Raw genomic sequence first — 14498 nt, 5'->3', positions numbered from 1 at the left:
AACGAAAATTATACCATCAATAACTTTTGCAGAATAAAAAGAGTGATCACACTTAAAGAAACTTGATCAAAGACTTGGACAAATCATGACGAGACTTATAGCTTCACGATATTATCCTTGATTATATTATTACATAAGTATAGGTTCAATCAACAAAGACCTTATGCGATCCTCGATCACTCCATCGGGTTTGCCATATCCATCTCCATATTGGTATATGCATTGGGCCATTCGAGGAATATTGATGGCCATCATTTTCAGATTTTCCTCAAAAGGCGAAGTGAAACTTCGATCTCCATTTATTGCTCTCCAATTCCCCTTGATTAATCCCCTGATATGCCCACGAGCTATGTTCTCCGATACACCGGTCTCATGCATGTAGCACTGGATAGATTTGGATATATCGCCTCTTTCAAGCTCGTCCTGCACAAAAACAATCGATACAGAGAGGAGAAACTGTGTGAACTATTTATTACGTTCATTCCATGAACGAATGATTAAGTATGGAGCAATTCTCATACCGTGGAAGTACCCAAATCATCACAAAGTCGAAGGATCATGGATGACCATCTTGCAATCTCAGGACGGCTTTGGAAACCGTCTAAGGCCTCTCGAGTTACATCGTCACTGGTGCAACAAGCAACAGTCAATATCAGGAGACCCGATATCGATACAAGTGCGTTCTCCAAGTACTCTTCAAGATTGGGTGTGTAGCCTTGGTGGTACCACCTTGCTTCCACCATGTATGCCTTGCATAGATCTGCCCACTGAATCCAAGGATAGCACTGTTTATAAAGTGGAACTGCATGATTGACGATACACAAAAGAGGGGGGATGGGATCGATATGTTACTGCTTTTTTTAGGTGTGGAATTATATCCAGACCCTTCTCTTTCATAACATTGTACGCGGTGTCATTTGTAGTGTTGAAGAGGGCTAGAAAACATATCTTCATATACTCTGGCAATTTGTCCATTGTATTAACATCCCATCTGCAACATCCATCAGAGTAGATGTTATCAGGGATGAAAGATTGTTGAAATAACACCTCCTACATGCATGACGTGGAGGAGTTGTTTACCTATCGACGGCATCCGTGAAAAGCTCGAGCTCATCGATGGTGCCGTAAACATCATACACATCATCTATTGTTGTTATCAGGCAGTTAACTTTTGTCTGCGCCTCCCTGAATCTTGCAAACTGTGGCTCAAAAGCCCAGCCAACCGTCCAGAAATAGTTCTCCATCAACCTGTCCCTGGAAAATGGAAGCCTTTTCGCGAGGCCAAGATTGCTCCACCATCTGATCGATAGCCATAAGTTTGTGCTGAAGTTTGCTGGTTCATAAACGAGGGCAGATTGCACAAGACATGATTCAAGTAAAGCAAGCTTAAAATACCTCGACACTTCTCTGAGTTCCCTCTGATATATGATCTGAACCCTGTTGAAGTCCAACTTAGCCAATTCAAGTAGGACAGGGTTCATCTTCGCTTCCCATTGGGATGCTTCTATGAACCACCTGGTCTGTAACCTCGGCATCCTCCAGTTCAATGGAAGCTCCAAGGCATGGGCTACGTGCTCCCTGAGATGAGGATCAAGTGATCCCTCCATGAGGCTCTTGAGCTGTTTAGTTGTGAAGTTCGTAGCTTCTTCCAGCGCGTGCTCTCCTTCCTTTGCAAGATGGGAAGCCTCGTACAAGCTCACCAATCCTTCAGTCTGGTGCCGAAGGCTGGCTTTCAGGTTGCCCTTCTCATCCATAAATCGGTTGAATACACCTTCAGTCCATCCACATAATTTGTGCATGTCAGATTGTGACACCATGATAGAACAGAATAAGCACAAAATTCCATTAGTATGTTAGGTTATTAACGTGGCATAATTTATGGCTAATTGGACATATTTCTAGTTGTCTCAGTTTTATAGAAGTAATTGTTCTAGCAATAAATGAGGTACATCAGCGACAATGCTGTATCAGTCGCCAAGAAAGGAGTAAAGCAGGATATACAGCTTAATCACCTTCAGAAACAGCAAACCCATGTTCTCTGAGAAGCCTGAACAGAAGAGCCGTGGCATGAAGATTATCCTTCAGCAACATGTTCATCTTTTCCACGGAACCGTATATAGTCCCTAAAGCATCCTTAACATCCTCCTTAAAGTGATACGCCACCCCAAGCTGCTGCAGGTGATCGATCAGTTGAAGCTGCTCCTCCATTCCCTTCGTCGTGTAGATCAGATGTTTCACGTCCTCTGTCAGTTTGCCCATCCTTGTTGCGTTATCCTCCTCCACCTAATGAAAGCTTGTCAGTAACCAATGCGAACTATAGATAAACTCAAGCTTACATATTGCATGCACGCGGACCTTGGTGTCAATTGTGAGCGATTGTATGTATTCGTCGCTCCACGAGCTCGGTTGGTAATCAGCCGATCGCCGAGGAGGAGGAGTCCGCGCAGTACACCGGATTGGCAGTAGGATGCATCGACGCGGTGAAGACTTGGAGGGGGCAGTCCGCGGATAGGCACCGATCAAGCGACAGCAGAAGGACGGAGCAGAAGAGCAGAAAGCCATTTGGCTCGGTGGATAACACCCAGTAGTAGATCGGAGAATCTGATGGGCTCTGTCATGGCGGTGTTGGCGTTGGATTTATAGTGCCAGAGGCGGTGAAAACAGGATGGATTCAGCTTAGTAATGAAAAGAAATCTCTTATCACAAAGATTGATAAGAGACAAAGATAATATTTTTCTTGAGCTTAGTAATGAAAAGAAAGTATGCATTTATATGTTTATTATGTTCTTGATATAAAAAATAATATTTTAAGCTTAGATTAATTGTTTGAAAAAGAACATGATATTGAAATAACATATTATATATTCATGATAAAAATAAGACTTTAATCACTCATGTGAAAATGACTAAGAACATGATGATGATGATGTTGCTTCTGCAATTGAATATAACAAAATAAATTATTTTACAATTTAATTTAATTTATATTGTTTGGGGACCAATTTGAGAACATAAGACAAATAAATGCTAAAACGACCCATCCCGTTAGTGCATGGGGAACGTTTATGCCACGTTAGTAGTGTCCCACTTCATACAGTTATATCGTGCATGTCGAAAGCTTTTGTTTCCCAACACAAAGTGGACATTGCATGTGGCAGTCTAAATTTATCGCATACGACATGGGGTACTACCAACTGTCATCCATCACTTCATACCGATTAGCATCGCATTTCTCGAGTATCACATTGGCCGAAGTGAGAATTGTCTATATCCATTAGATGCGACATGACGTACTACCAATTACAATCCATCAGATCGTACGAATTAACATTAGCGTCTTCGTTTACTATCATCAAATATTAAAATTATTTTTTCATCCTTTATTTTTGTTTTTTTATTAATAAAACTAATATTATTATGACACAGATCTAATTATTTTAGTTTCATAATTATAAGGATATCGATATATTTTTTTTAAGTATAATGATCGAAACGTTCAAGATAGTTTTGACCAAATCAATATATTCTATAGTTAACGCTATTGAATTGGTCAAATTAAAAATTATGACCAAAATAGTTTTGGTGTGCTCAAGTCCATATAGAAGGAACAGAAACACCATTGACACTATAACCAATCGACTGTACGTGACATCAGAAAATGTTACAAGAATTATTAGGTTAAGCATCAAATCCAGTAATATTAAAGGATAAAAGATAAAGAAAGTCCACCTGTATGATCACCAATGAAGCTTACGCTATTGTACTATAATCTTTTATTAATCTCGCATTCATAAAATGATTATAAAAAAAAAAGTCCACTTGTATGATCAATATGTGAAGCCGGTGCTATTGAACTTCATTTTATTAAAATTAATAATTATGATAACAGTGTGTGCTTGTGCACTCTGAAGCTGTAGCTTATGGGAAGTCAAGTTTGGATGTGAAGGAAACTTCGAGTTGCTATTATTTTGTTTTCATGATATATTGATTTAATCTCATGTCAAATTGACACCATGGGATATCACAATTTTACCTACAGATCAGGATGGTCATAAATTTTGGGATCTTATTATTGTCAAAAAATTTATTTGTGCTAAGCAAATCACATCAATCCTTAATTTTCACACACCCATTGGGTTAAAGTTTTCCTAACCAAATATGACAGTCTCCACCCTTTGGTCCCTTCCAAAACATAAACGAACCTCTATAGCCTATAAATCTATTCTTGAGCTCACCGTCAATATCAATTATGGTTTCCAAAAACTCATTAGCAATGGCAACAACACCAAAATCTAGAATGACCTTGGTTTTGATAATACTCTTAACCAATAGCCCACTTTTGTGGGGTGAATGAAATGAGTAATTTTTGTGTTGTTTATGATCTTATAACAAATTCTCATTAGAACTTAAGAGCGCTTGTGTCCTTCTTCCACCCCTTTCTTGTCCAGCACATCCTAGCAGTCCACCTCTCTTGACACCTCGATAATGACTCGTAGGTTTGGACCAGTACTCCATTAAGCAGTGGAACAGTGAGCAGTACCGATAAGCATCTCTCTAGATAATACACTCCCGAGAAGCCTTAACAAGGCTGGAAGGTGATTCCGCATCTAAGAATTGCTTCCAAAATAAAAATCTTTTTTCTGAAATTACTTGCCTACTTTCAACGACATCTCTAACATTATTCACTGTGAACAAGGCTCATGTTTTGTTTGCCACATACCTTTAGACTCTTCTTATATCCTTTTAGACTGCAGCTTTGCATAGGCCTACTGGGCAGCCTTACAACAACACTTACACTTCCATTTTCACCTTTTCTCTTCCTGGTTTCAGGGAGTCTGGATAGTTGAGGATCCCTCTCTCGATAGTTCTTCCCGTGATAGGCTCCTTAGCATCATTGCTACCTCCTTTCGGTTTTCGTGGAATAATCAAAATGACGACGTCGATGTTTCTTCGCTCTAAGGAAAGCTCTGCTCAGAGATCGGAATGCGAAAATAACTTAATTATGCTATATCAAAATGACGACGTCGACTTTGATGTAAGTAAAAAAATTTAATTATGCTATATCTGAAATACGGAAATAACTTATATACATCTTTGATCTAAGATTGCTGCAGGGCAAGGAGTGCAAGGAGTAGATCCTTTACGAGTAGATCCTTTTGATAGAAGATAAGATTTCCCCAACTATAGGCAATCTTATCTGTTCTATTAACGAAAATCCTTATTCTATTGAGGAAAATCCTCCCTCCTAATCCCTATAAATAGGAGAGGGATATGCTAATGCATTCAAGCTAAAGCTTCTTCTCTTCTATTCTTTTTATAATGGTATCAGAGCTGTTTGCCTAGAGCAAGCTCTCTTCTCTCTTCTCGCTGCCGACTTATCACTGTTGCTTCTCCATCTCTGACGACAAAAGAAAAAGCTTTCTACCATTGCTTCGCCAACGTTCGTTCCCTTCATTTGCGGGCATTGCCCTGTTCGTTCCCTTCATTTGCGGGCATTGCCCCACCTTTCTTCCTCGCTGTAGCTACCTCCTACCTCTTTTGTTGCAGCTTCCTCCTTTGTTGCACTTCTGCTGCAGCTTCCTCCTCTGCTGCACCTTCCTCCTATGTTGCACCTTCCTCCTTTGTTGTAGTAGCATCACTACAACATTACTGTAGATTTCTCCTCTGCCATCGTCGCAGTCGTCGCAGCCACAACCGTCACCATCGCATCCACAACCGTCACCATCGCATCCACAACCGTCACCATCACAGCCGCAACCGTCGTTGTCGTAGTCACAACCGTCGCCGTCGCAACCGCAACAGTCGCCGTCGCCATCGCAACCGCAACCGTCGCCGTCGCAGCCGCAACCGTCGCAGCCGCAACCGTTGCCGTCGCAGCCGCAACCGTCGCCGTCGCAGCCGTAACCGTCGCCGTCGCTGTCGCCGTCGCAGCTGCAACCATCGCCGTCGCAGCCGCAACCGTCGCCGTCGCAGCCGTAACCATCGCCGTCGCAGCTGCAACTGCTGTCGTCGCAGTCGCAACCGCCGCCGTCGCAGTCGCAACCGCCGCCGTCGCAGTCGCAACCGCCGCCGTCGCAATCGCAACCACCGCCGTCGCAATCGCAACCGCCGCCGTCGCAATCGCAACCGCCGCCGTCGCAATCGCAACCGTCGTCGTCGCAATCGCAACCGTCGCCGTCGCAATCGTAGTCGTTACCATCGCAGCCGCAGCCATCGTCGTCAAAACTGTAGCAACAACAATAGCAGCTGCAATATGCTCTTGCCCTACTCATGAAGCCTCTCGCTTGTAAACCATATTTTGCATCGATTGGTATCTTTGTTAGGAGCACCATCTTGCGAGGGCATGATAGAAGATAAGATTTTCCCAACTATATGAGGAAATATTATCTATTCTGTTGAGGAAAATCCTTTATTCTATTGAGGAAAATCCTCCCTCCTAATCCCTATAAATAGTAGAGGGTGCTTATCTTCTATTCCCTCCTAATGCATTCAAGCTAAAGCTTCTTATCTTCTATTCTTTTTATCACTTTTCTCCTCTCTTCCTATCCTTTCACAGGACCAACTGAACTGAGATTAATGGATTTTAGAGGAGAGGGTTCTTTTTATCACCTTTCTCCTCTCTTCCTATCCTTTCACGGGACCAACTGAACTGAGATTAATGGGGTTTTGGGGAGAGGGTTTTAGGGAGAGGGGAGAGGGTTTTGGGGAGAGGGTCTATAATAAGATCTCAGAAGATTTTCTCCCATCAAGGTTATCTTTCGAGGAATCGTTCCATAAGTGGATTTCTATTCTATTGGCTAAAATATTTCGACGGAACCCAATTAGTTATATATCTTATCCAATTATAAAAAGATCATAAAATTTAACATTCTCCCACTTAGTTCATTAATTAATAAGATATAAAAGAGATATCCATTAATTGGTCCATTAATTTATATTGTTTGGAGACAAATTTGATGGAATCCGTTGGGTCGAATAAAAAAAGAAGATAAATAAATACAAAAACGACCCATTTTATTAGTGCATAGGAGAACATTTATGCCACGCTAATAGCGTACCAATTCACAGTTATAATTTGCATCTTGAAAGCTTTTGTTTCCTAACACAATGTGGACATCCAATGTAGCAGTCTAAATATAAATATCTTGATGCCAGGTGACATTAAACCTAATCCCGTGATAAGGATGGGGTTTCCTGGCTAACAGTACCGTCAGCGTCATCTGGTTCGCTAAATAAATGTGTAGGGAGGTCTTGCGTTGATAGCAGCGTTGAAGGTTGGTGATGCGTCTGGGCGACACCTTGTCCTCGTTCTTATATCTTTCCACGATAAAGTTGATATAATGCTACAACGGCTTCCCGCCTCTTTCCCGGCGGACAACGCACGGAGATGTAAGAAATAGTTGGAGAGAGAGAGTTACGCCTCCTCGTTACGATCATGTGCTATAGATGACTAGATTTTAAAGTCGGAATGACATATTTTGACCCTCAAAACACGTCAAGTCAGAATCTATATTAAGATACTATTCGGCACGTCATGCCTCGGAAATCTAATAAATATTAAGTCAGAATCCGTACTAAGACACTGCTCGGCACGTTCACCACGCCAACCCACGTACAACCAACCCACGTATAGTAATATAAAGACCTATGGCCGGCATCTGGCCAGGAGAGAAAAAAGATGGCAAAATCAATTGATCACTCGATTGACTTGCTCGTCAAAGGGGCCTCATCGGGAATCACCCGACGGGGGCCATTTTTGCATGAAAACGTGGCCACCTGACGAAGACGATCTACCACCACCCGGGAATCGTCATCCAGTGCACGAAGGAGTGCAGCCAATCGATCCGGATCCCAACCAATGCCAACCAGCACTCCTTCCCGAGGGCATGGCCACCTCACGAAGATGAGCTACCAACCACCCCGGAGAAGGAGAGATGCAGCTCGGCATACATGGCGCATGGATCGACACATCAAGGAACGCTGATCAACACCTCATCGCGAGGGTCTGATCGACCTCGACATCCCACTCAACCGATAGAAGACTCCCGACATCGATCCGTGGATTAGGCCGTGCTGACTTACCGGTCAGAACACATTTGTTCACCGACAATAATGATACGTGATCCAGTGGTTCGTCCACTCTGAGCGCGTTTGGCAGCATCTTTGCAGACTTTGTTTCCACCCACAATAATATGCAGAGCCTGTGTGGGACAGCGTGCAGCAGTCATTTGGCACCGAGCTTAGACGAAGTAGCGTAATGGAGTGACTACCAACGCGTTTATTGAACGAAGTAGCGTGATGACGCACCGACGGCAGAGTCCAAAGGTGGAATGCGTTTACTGAACGAGTCCTGAGTCTTCTGATGCACCGACGGAGGAGTCCACAGGTGGGCCCCCGTCGCACCCCGAAGGACCGACTACAAAGCGGTCCTCGCCGTCCTCGCGTGAGCAGAGGCGCAGGCGACGCTGCGCGGCACCTCCGCGACGAGCGGCAGCTCTCGCCGCCTTCGCGCGAGCAAGGGAGTAGGCGGCACTGTGCGGCACCTCCATGGCCAACAACAACAGTGAGGGTGGGGGGTCCGACAGGGGCCATGTAGCCTCCTCGCCGATGTGGTCTCACACCCCCTCCTCGTGCCCCTTCCTTGCCGACGCGCTCTCCTCGTGCCCCCTCGTCGCCGTTAGCCACGGGCAAGGAAGTAGGGGCGACTCGCCCTCGTGACTAACGACGACGTTGAGGGTCGGAGGGCAATCGGGGCGACCATGCACGAGGCGGAGTGGGGCGGCCGGTGAGGCAGAGGTGCGGCCAGGCGTGGCACAAGCGGAGGGGCGGTTAGGTTATGGCAGGAATTTTTCAACATATCGAGGGCAAAATAATCTTTTTAGGCAGCTAGAGCGGTTCTATGAGCAATTCTGTAACTTACAAGCTTTTTCAAAGAATTTACCCAATAATGTTTTATTCTTAATTAGATTAAGAATAAAAATCCAATTAAGTAGGTCTTTTTCATATGACCGTCAATAATAATGATTGAGAGAAATTAAAAATCCAATCTCAATTAGTAGCATAAAATAAATCATACTTTAGGTTTTTTTTGTCTTTAATATTTCATAAAGAAAGTTTTTCTAGTTCCAAAGCGCTGATACAGATCAATTATCACAACCAACAAACTAGAATTACATCATCAATACCTTTTACCGAATAAAAAGAGCGATCACACCTAAAGAATCTTCTTAATCAAAGGCTTGGACAAATCACGAGGAGACTTATAGCTTCACGATATTATCCTTAATTCCATTGTTACAAAAGTATAGGTTCAATTATCAAAGACCTGATGCGATCCTCAATCACTTGGCCGGGTTTCCCATGTCCATCTCCGTATTGGTACATGCATTGGGCCATTCGAGGGACATTAATGATCATCATTTTTATGTTTTCCTCAAAACGAGAAGTGAAACTTCGATCTCCGTTTATTGCTCTCCAATTCTCTCTAATCAATCGCCTGATATGGTAACGAGCCGCGTACTCCGATAAACCGCTCTCATGCATGTAACACTGGATAGATTTGGGCACATCGCCTCTTTCAAGCTCGTCCTGCACAAAAACAACCGATGCAGAGAGGAGAAACTGTGTGAACTCTTTATCGCCATGATTCCACGAACGAATGAAAATTATGGTGCATTTCAAATACCTTGGAAGTGCCCAAATCATCACAAAGTCGAAGGATCATGGATGACCGTCTTGCAATCTCAGGACAGCTGTGGAAGTCTTCCAAGGTCTCTTGACTTACATCGTTACTGGTGCAATAAGCAAGAGTCAATATCAGGGGACCCGATACCGATACTAGTGCGTTCTCCAAGTACTCTTCAAGATTGGGTGTGTAGCCCTGGTGGTACCACCTTGCTTCCACCATGTGTGCCTTGCATACATCAGCCCACTGAATCCAAGGGTTGCACTGTTTAGAAAGTGGAACTGAATGATCGATGATACACAAAAGAGGGAGGATGGGATCGATATGTTACTGCTTTTTTTAGGTGTGGAATTATGTCCAGACCCTTCTCTTTCATAACATTGTATGCGGTGTCATTTGTAGTGTTGAAGAGGGCTAGAAAACATATCTTCATGTACTCTGGAAGTTTGCCCGTTGCATTAACGTCCCATCTGTAACATCCATCAGAGTAGATGTTATCAGGAATCAACGATCGTTGAAATTGCATCTATTGCATTCATGAGGTGGAGTTCTTCATCACCTATCGACGGCATCCGTGAAAAGCTCGAGCTCATCCATGGTGCCGTAAACATCATACACATCATCTATTGTTGTTATCAGGCAGTTTGCCTTTGTCTGCGCCTCCCTGCATCTTGCAAACTGTGGCTCAAAAGCCCAGCCAACTGTCCAGAAATAGTTCTCCACCAACCTGTCCCTCGAAAATGGAAGCCTCTGCGCCAGGCCAAGATTGCTCCACCATCTGATCGACAGCCAGAAGTTTGTGCTGAAGTTTGCTGATTCATGGACGAGGGCAGAATGTACATGACATGATTCAAGTAAAGCAAGCTCAAAATACCTCGACACTTCTCTGAGTTCCCTCTGATGTATGTTCTGAACCCTGTTGAAGTCCAACTTAGCCAATTCAAGCAGGACAGGGTTCATCTTCGCTTCCCTCTGGGATGCTTCTATGAACCACCTGGTCTGTAACCTCGGCATCCTCCAGTTCAATGGAAGCTCCAAGGCATGGGCTACGTGCTCCCTGAGATGAGGCTCAAGTGATCCCTCCATGAGGCTCTTGAGCTGCTTAGTTGTAAAGTTTATAGCTTCTTCCAGCACGTGCTCTGCTTCCTTTGCAAGATGGGAAGCCTCGTACAAGCTCACCAATCCTTCAGTATGGTGGCGAAGGCTGGCTTTCAAGTTGCCCTTCTCAACTATAAATCGGTTGAAGACACCTTCAGAACATCCACATAATTTGTGCATGTCAGATTGTGACACCATGATAGAGCAGAATAAACACAAAATTCCAATAGTATGTCAAGCTATTAACGTGGCATAATTGTATGACTAATTGGACATATTTCTAGTTGTCACAGTTTTATGAAAGTAATTGTTCTAGCAATATATGAGGTACATCAGCGACAATGTTGTATCAGTCGCCAAGAAAGGAGTAAAGCAGGATGGATATATAGCTTAATCACCTTCAGAAACAGCAAACCCATGTTCTCTGAGAAGCCTGAACATAAGAGCCGTGGCATGAAGATTATCCTTCAGCAACATGTTCACCTCTTCCATGGAACGGTATATTGTCCATAATGCATCCTTAATATCCTCCTTAAAGTGATACGCCACCCCAAGCTGCTGCAGGTGATCGATCAGTTGAAGCTGGTCCTCAATTCCCTTCTTCATGTAGATCAGTTGTTTCACGTCCTCCGTCAGTTTTCCCATCCTTGTTGCGTTATCCTCCTCCACCTAATGAAAGCTAGTCAGTAACCTGTGCGAACTATAGATAAAACTCAAGCTTACAGATCGCATGCATACCGACCTTGGTGTCATTTCTTAGCGATTGGATGTATTCGTCACTCCACGAGCTTGGCTGGTAATTAGCCGATCGCCGATGAGGAGTCTGCGCAGCACACCCGATATGTGGTCGGAGGCACGGACGGGGTGAAGCATTGGAGGGCGCGGTCCACCGGTGGACACCGATCAATTTGCAGGAGAAGGTCGGAGCGCAGAAAGTCATTTGGCTCAGTGGACAACACTCAGTAGAAGATGGAGAATCTGATGGGCTTGTTGTGATGGCCGTGTTGGTGATGGATGGATTTATTAGCGCGGGAGTAAGTGAGAAGAGAATTGAGTAACGAGGTTCTCGTGCAGTCCGACCTCCACAAAACGAGATTCACAAGCAGACTGCTGTGCGGCCAGCCATATCTACGCCACCTCCACATCAACGTGTTCCAAACAAATGTAGAAACTTAGTAAACGAAGAAAAACTAACAACGTGTTCCAATATTATGCTCGATGAGTCGGCAGGCATGCCGCGTGAATGCTTCTTCACCTACTTTTATCTTCTTTCCTCTTCTCCGCTTTTGTCAACGTTGTCACCGGCCATTTGCAATGACGGCAATGATGTCACTTAAAGAAGTAATTAACTGGAGGAGTTGATATAATCAACTTCGACATCATCGGAACAAGCCCATGCCTGGACGTTTAGTTCAGTCATTTAGTCTTGATTTTGAGTTAAGAGTTCCAAATAATCTTCAGAGGCATGAACCGAAGTTGAATAAAAAGGAATTTGTAATCATTATTAGTGCGTTCGGAAGTGATTAGAATTCGGCTGCAACTCTCACGTTAGGATTGATAAGTGACAACAATTTGGATCAGTTATAAACATTGAATTTTATATGTTACAGCTAAAATTATTTTAAATTGTTTGGGGTCCAATTTGACGGGAGAACGTTTATATCGTGCATGTTGAAAGCTTTTGTCACGTGGACATTGCGTCTGGCATTATATATATATATATATACAACATGACTGTACGACCATCTGGCATGCATTGCATTTATCCAAATTGACCAAATTGAGAATTGTGACTAAAGAATTGTCGGTATTGTGGGCTGGACATTAAGAAAGTAAATAAGTGCAGCACCTCTCAGCTGGACCCCCTCAAGTCTTTTATCTTCGAAGGAATGGAAACAAAGTGACGAGATGAGTGAATCTACAAATACCATAAGTCATTTTATATTTCACCAATAACTTATGGACATAGATAAAGATTTTATGTATAAAAAAATTACCCTCGAGAAAGCAAAGACCAATCAACGTGACACTGTGCATGATGTTAAAAGAATTATTAGGTTAAGGATCGATGGAGTCCACTTATATGATCACCAATATATAATTAATCCCACGTTCTTAAAGGATAAAAAAGCTTCCACTTGTTTGATCACCGAGACATCTGAAGCTTATGTTAATGTATTTCACTTTATATATTCGTGCCATATTGAAGAGTCGAAGACAAAAATATTCGTTACGATAATATTGCGTGCTTGTGCATTCTAAAACTTTTATAGATAAGTGATTTGGGTTAGATTCAAAGTGAAATCAAATCGAAATTGAATTGGGTTGAAATCAGAACCAAATTGATCTGACGAGTCATCGAGTCTAAATTAAACTCAAAATGGTTTTATCTGATTTGATTTTAGCTTTTAGTTTTAGAACACTAAAATCGATAGGTGTCGTTCCAATTTAAACCATCGATTCCATGGTTTAAGCTACAATGGTCCAATGATCAACGGTTTGAGGGTTAGCGGGATAAATGAACACTTTTCTCTTCTTGACGGTCATATATTGTTTGTTTTTAGAGATATCTTGATTATTTAATAATTCAAAATATATAAAAAGATAAATTTATCATTTTAATAGCTAAATAATAGTTAGTTTTATGATCAATTACTGAAAAACCTATATAATATATTATTACACTCTCTAATCACTGTCTTAAACCCTGTCTTGATTCCTATGATAGGTAGAAGTCACCACTTCACTGAAGAATTTGATATGACAGCCAAAGTTAGAATATCTTCAAGCTGCATTTCAGATATGAAAAAAATTAGTACATGGTCATGGACAAGGCACAGATGGATTTGTTGCTTAAGGAGTACAAGTTACCTGCAAGAGAGATGTTGTCGAGTAGAGGAAGGATACCATAGTATCATGGACTTAGCTAGTTTTGCCTAAGTCGTGCGGCACCCTCGCGCGTCCGTCCGCAAAGGTCAACCTCCCCGAAGCCTCCCATTGTCCCTTAGGACCAACAAAAGAGAGAACGGGTTAAAGAGAACGCTTCAATCGGGATCCACAAGCAAATATGTCCGAAAAACACTTCATAGACAATGCAAATTACAAACAGACATTACAAGCTCTGAACAGTTGCACAACAAAGGGTAAAATAGTCCATTACAGACCGAAAAGCTCTCGCACGTGTCCACATGACACCACCTTTATTTACAAGCCTAAAGAGGCCACCAACCTAACTCAAATGGGACTTTGAAGCCTTCGGCCGCCCCACTATATGTTGTACAAGGCATGAACATGCCAAAAGACACAGACATACTTAAGCATTACATCAAATATCCTGTTTCGAAGTTTGTCCGTGACATTCTCCCCCACTTATCCCTTCGACGTCCTCGTCGAAGCCTTTGTGAACACTGCAACTCTTCGCCTTTGCTGAGTCTTCAATCTTCCGCTCCAGCTGTAATGCGCCTCCTGGCTCCCAGCTGCTCTCCGTTGCTGGTTTTGAGTAGTCGAACCTTTGATCCGCCATGCTGCTTCAACTCGCCAATGACTCTAACTCTGGTGTGGGGTTGGCTGAGTTGTGTTGATCCTTGTTGATTCCTGCGGATCTCCCAGATGAAGGAAAAGACCATCCTTACTGCGCCAGTCTCTCAGAAATTCCACATGCTGCTCGAACTGGGTGGATGCTTGTTGGAGCTTTAACGAGTATCGTCTCGCAAAC

At 43.0% G+C, this 14498-nt stretch overlaps 2 protein-coding genes across 3 annotated transcripts; both read right to left on the bottom strand.

Annotated features, from left to right (window-relative positions):
• On the bottom strand, positions 1-1559 carry LOC135608940 (monoterpene synthase 8, chloroplastic-like). The gene is made up of 5 exons (XM_065102015.1): positions 1396-1559; positions 1081-1299; positions 853-991; positions 522-767; positions 1-423 (listed from the first exon to the last, which is right to left on the bottom strand). Exons 1-5 carry the CDS (start codon positions 1533-1535, stop codon positions 130-132), a joined length of 1038 nt encoding a protein of 345 aa, XP_064958087.1. The 5' UTR covers positions 1536-1559; the 3' UTR covers positions 1-129.
• A 7517-nt stretch (positions 1560-9076) lies between these two features.
• LOC135609671 (monoterpene synthase 8, chloroplastic-like) lies at positions 9077-11771 on the bottom strand. 2 transcript variants are annotated; one of them, XM_065103168.1, is made up of 7 exons: positions 11526-11771; positions 11182-11452; positions 10560-10935; positions 10245-10463; positions 10017-10155; positions 9686-9931; positions 9077-9588 (listed from the first exon to the last, which is right to left on the bottom strand). In XM_065103168.1, the coding sequence occupies exons 1-7, from the start codon at positions 11721-11723 to the stop codon at positions 9295-9297; spliced, it is 1743 nt and encodes a 580-aa protein (XP_064959240.1). In that variant the 5' UTR covers positions 11724-11771; the 3' UTR covers positions 9077-9294. The 2 variants fall into 2 exon arrangements, with proteins under 2 accessions (XP_064959240.1, XP_064959239.1); XM_065103167.1 differs by having other exon boundaries at positions 10245-10935.
• Between the last annotated feature and the right edge of the window lie 2727 nt (positions 11772-14498).

Source organism: Musa acuminata, chromosome BXJ2-4 (assembly GCF_036884655.1).
Source record: "Musa acuminata AAA Group cultivar baxijiao chromosome BXJ2-4, Cavendish_Baxijiao_AAA, whole genome shotgun sequence".
NCBI classification, from domain to species: domain Eukaryota; kingdom Viridiplantae; phylum Streptophyta; class Magnoliopsida; order Zingiberales; family Musaceae; genus Musa; species Musa acuminata.
The sequence above is the reverse complement of the archived record's forward strand: the minus strand, read 5'-3'. Positions and strand labels throughout refer to the sequence as shown.

Bases quoted from the DNA above. Each gene is read 5' to 3' on its own strand.
- LOC135608940 (XM_065102015.1), bottom strand. From the start codon at position 1,535: ATGCCGAGGTTACAGACCAGGTGGTTCATAGAAGCATCCCAATGGGAA. The intron at 992-1,080 runs GTAAACAACTCC...TGGATGTTGCAG, and splicing joins TTCACGGATGCCGTCGATAG to ATGGGATGTTAATACAATGG. The intron at 424-521 runs GTATGAGAATTG...GTTTTTGTGCAG, and splicing joins ATGATTTGGGTACTTCCACG to GACGAGCTTGAAAGAGGCGA.
- LOC135609671 (XM_065103167.1), bottom strand. From the start codon at position 11,723: ATGACTTTCTGCGCTCCGACCTTCTCCTGCAAATTGATCGGTGTCCAC. The intron at 11,453-11,525 runs GTCGGTATGCAT...AGCTTTCATTAG, and splicing joins CGCTAAGAAATGACACCAAG to GTGGAGGAGGATAACGCAAC. The intron at 10,156-10,244 runs GTGATGAAGAAC...TGGATGTTACAG, and splicing joins TTCACGGATGCCGTCGATAG to ATGGGACGTTAATGCAACGG.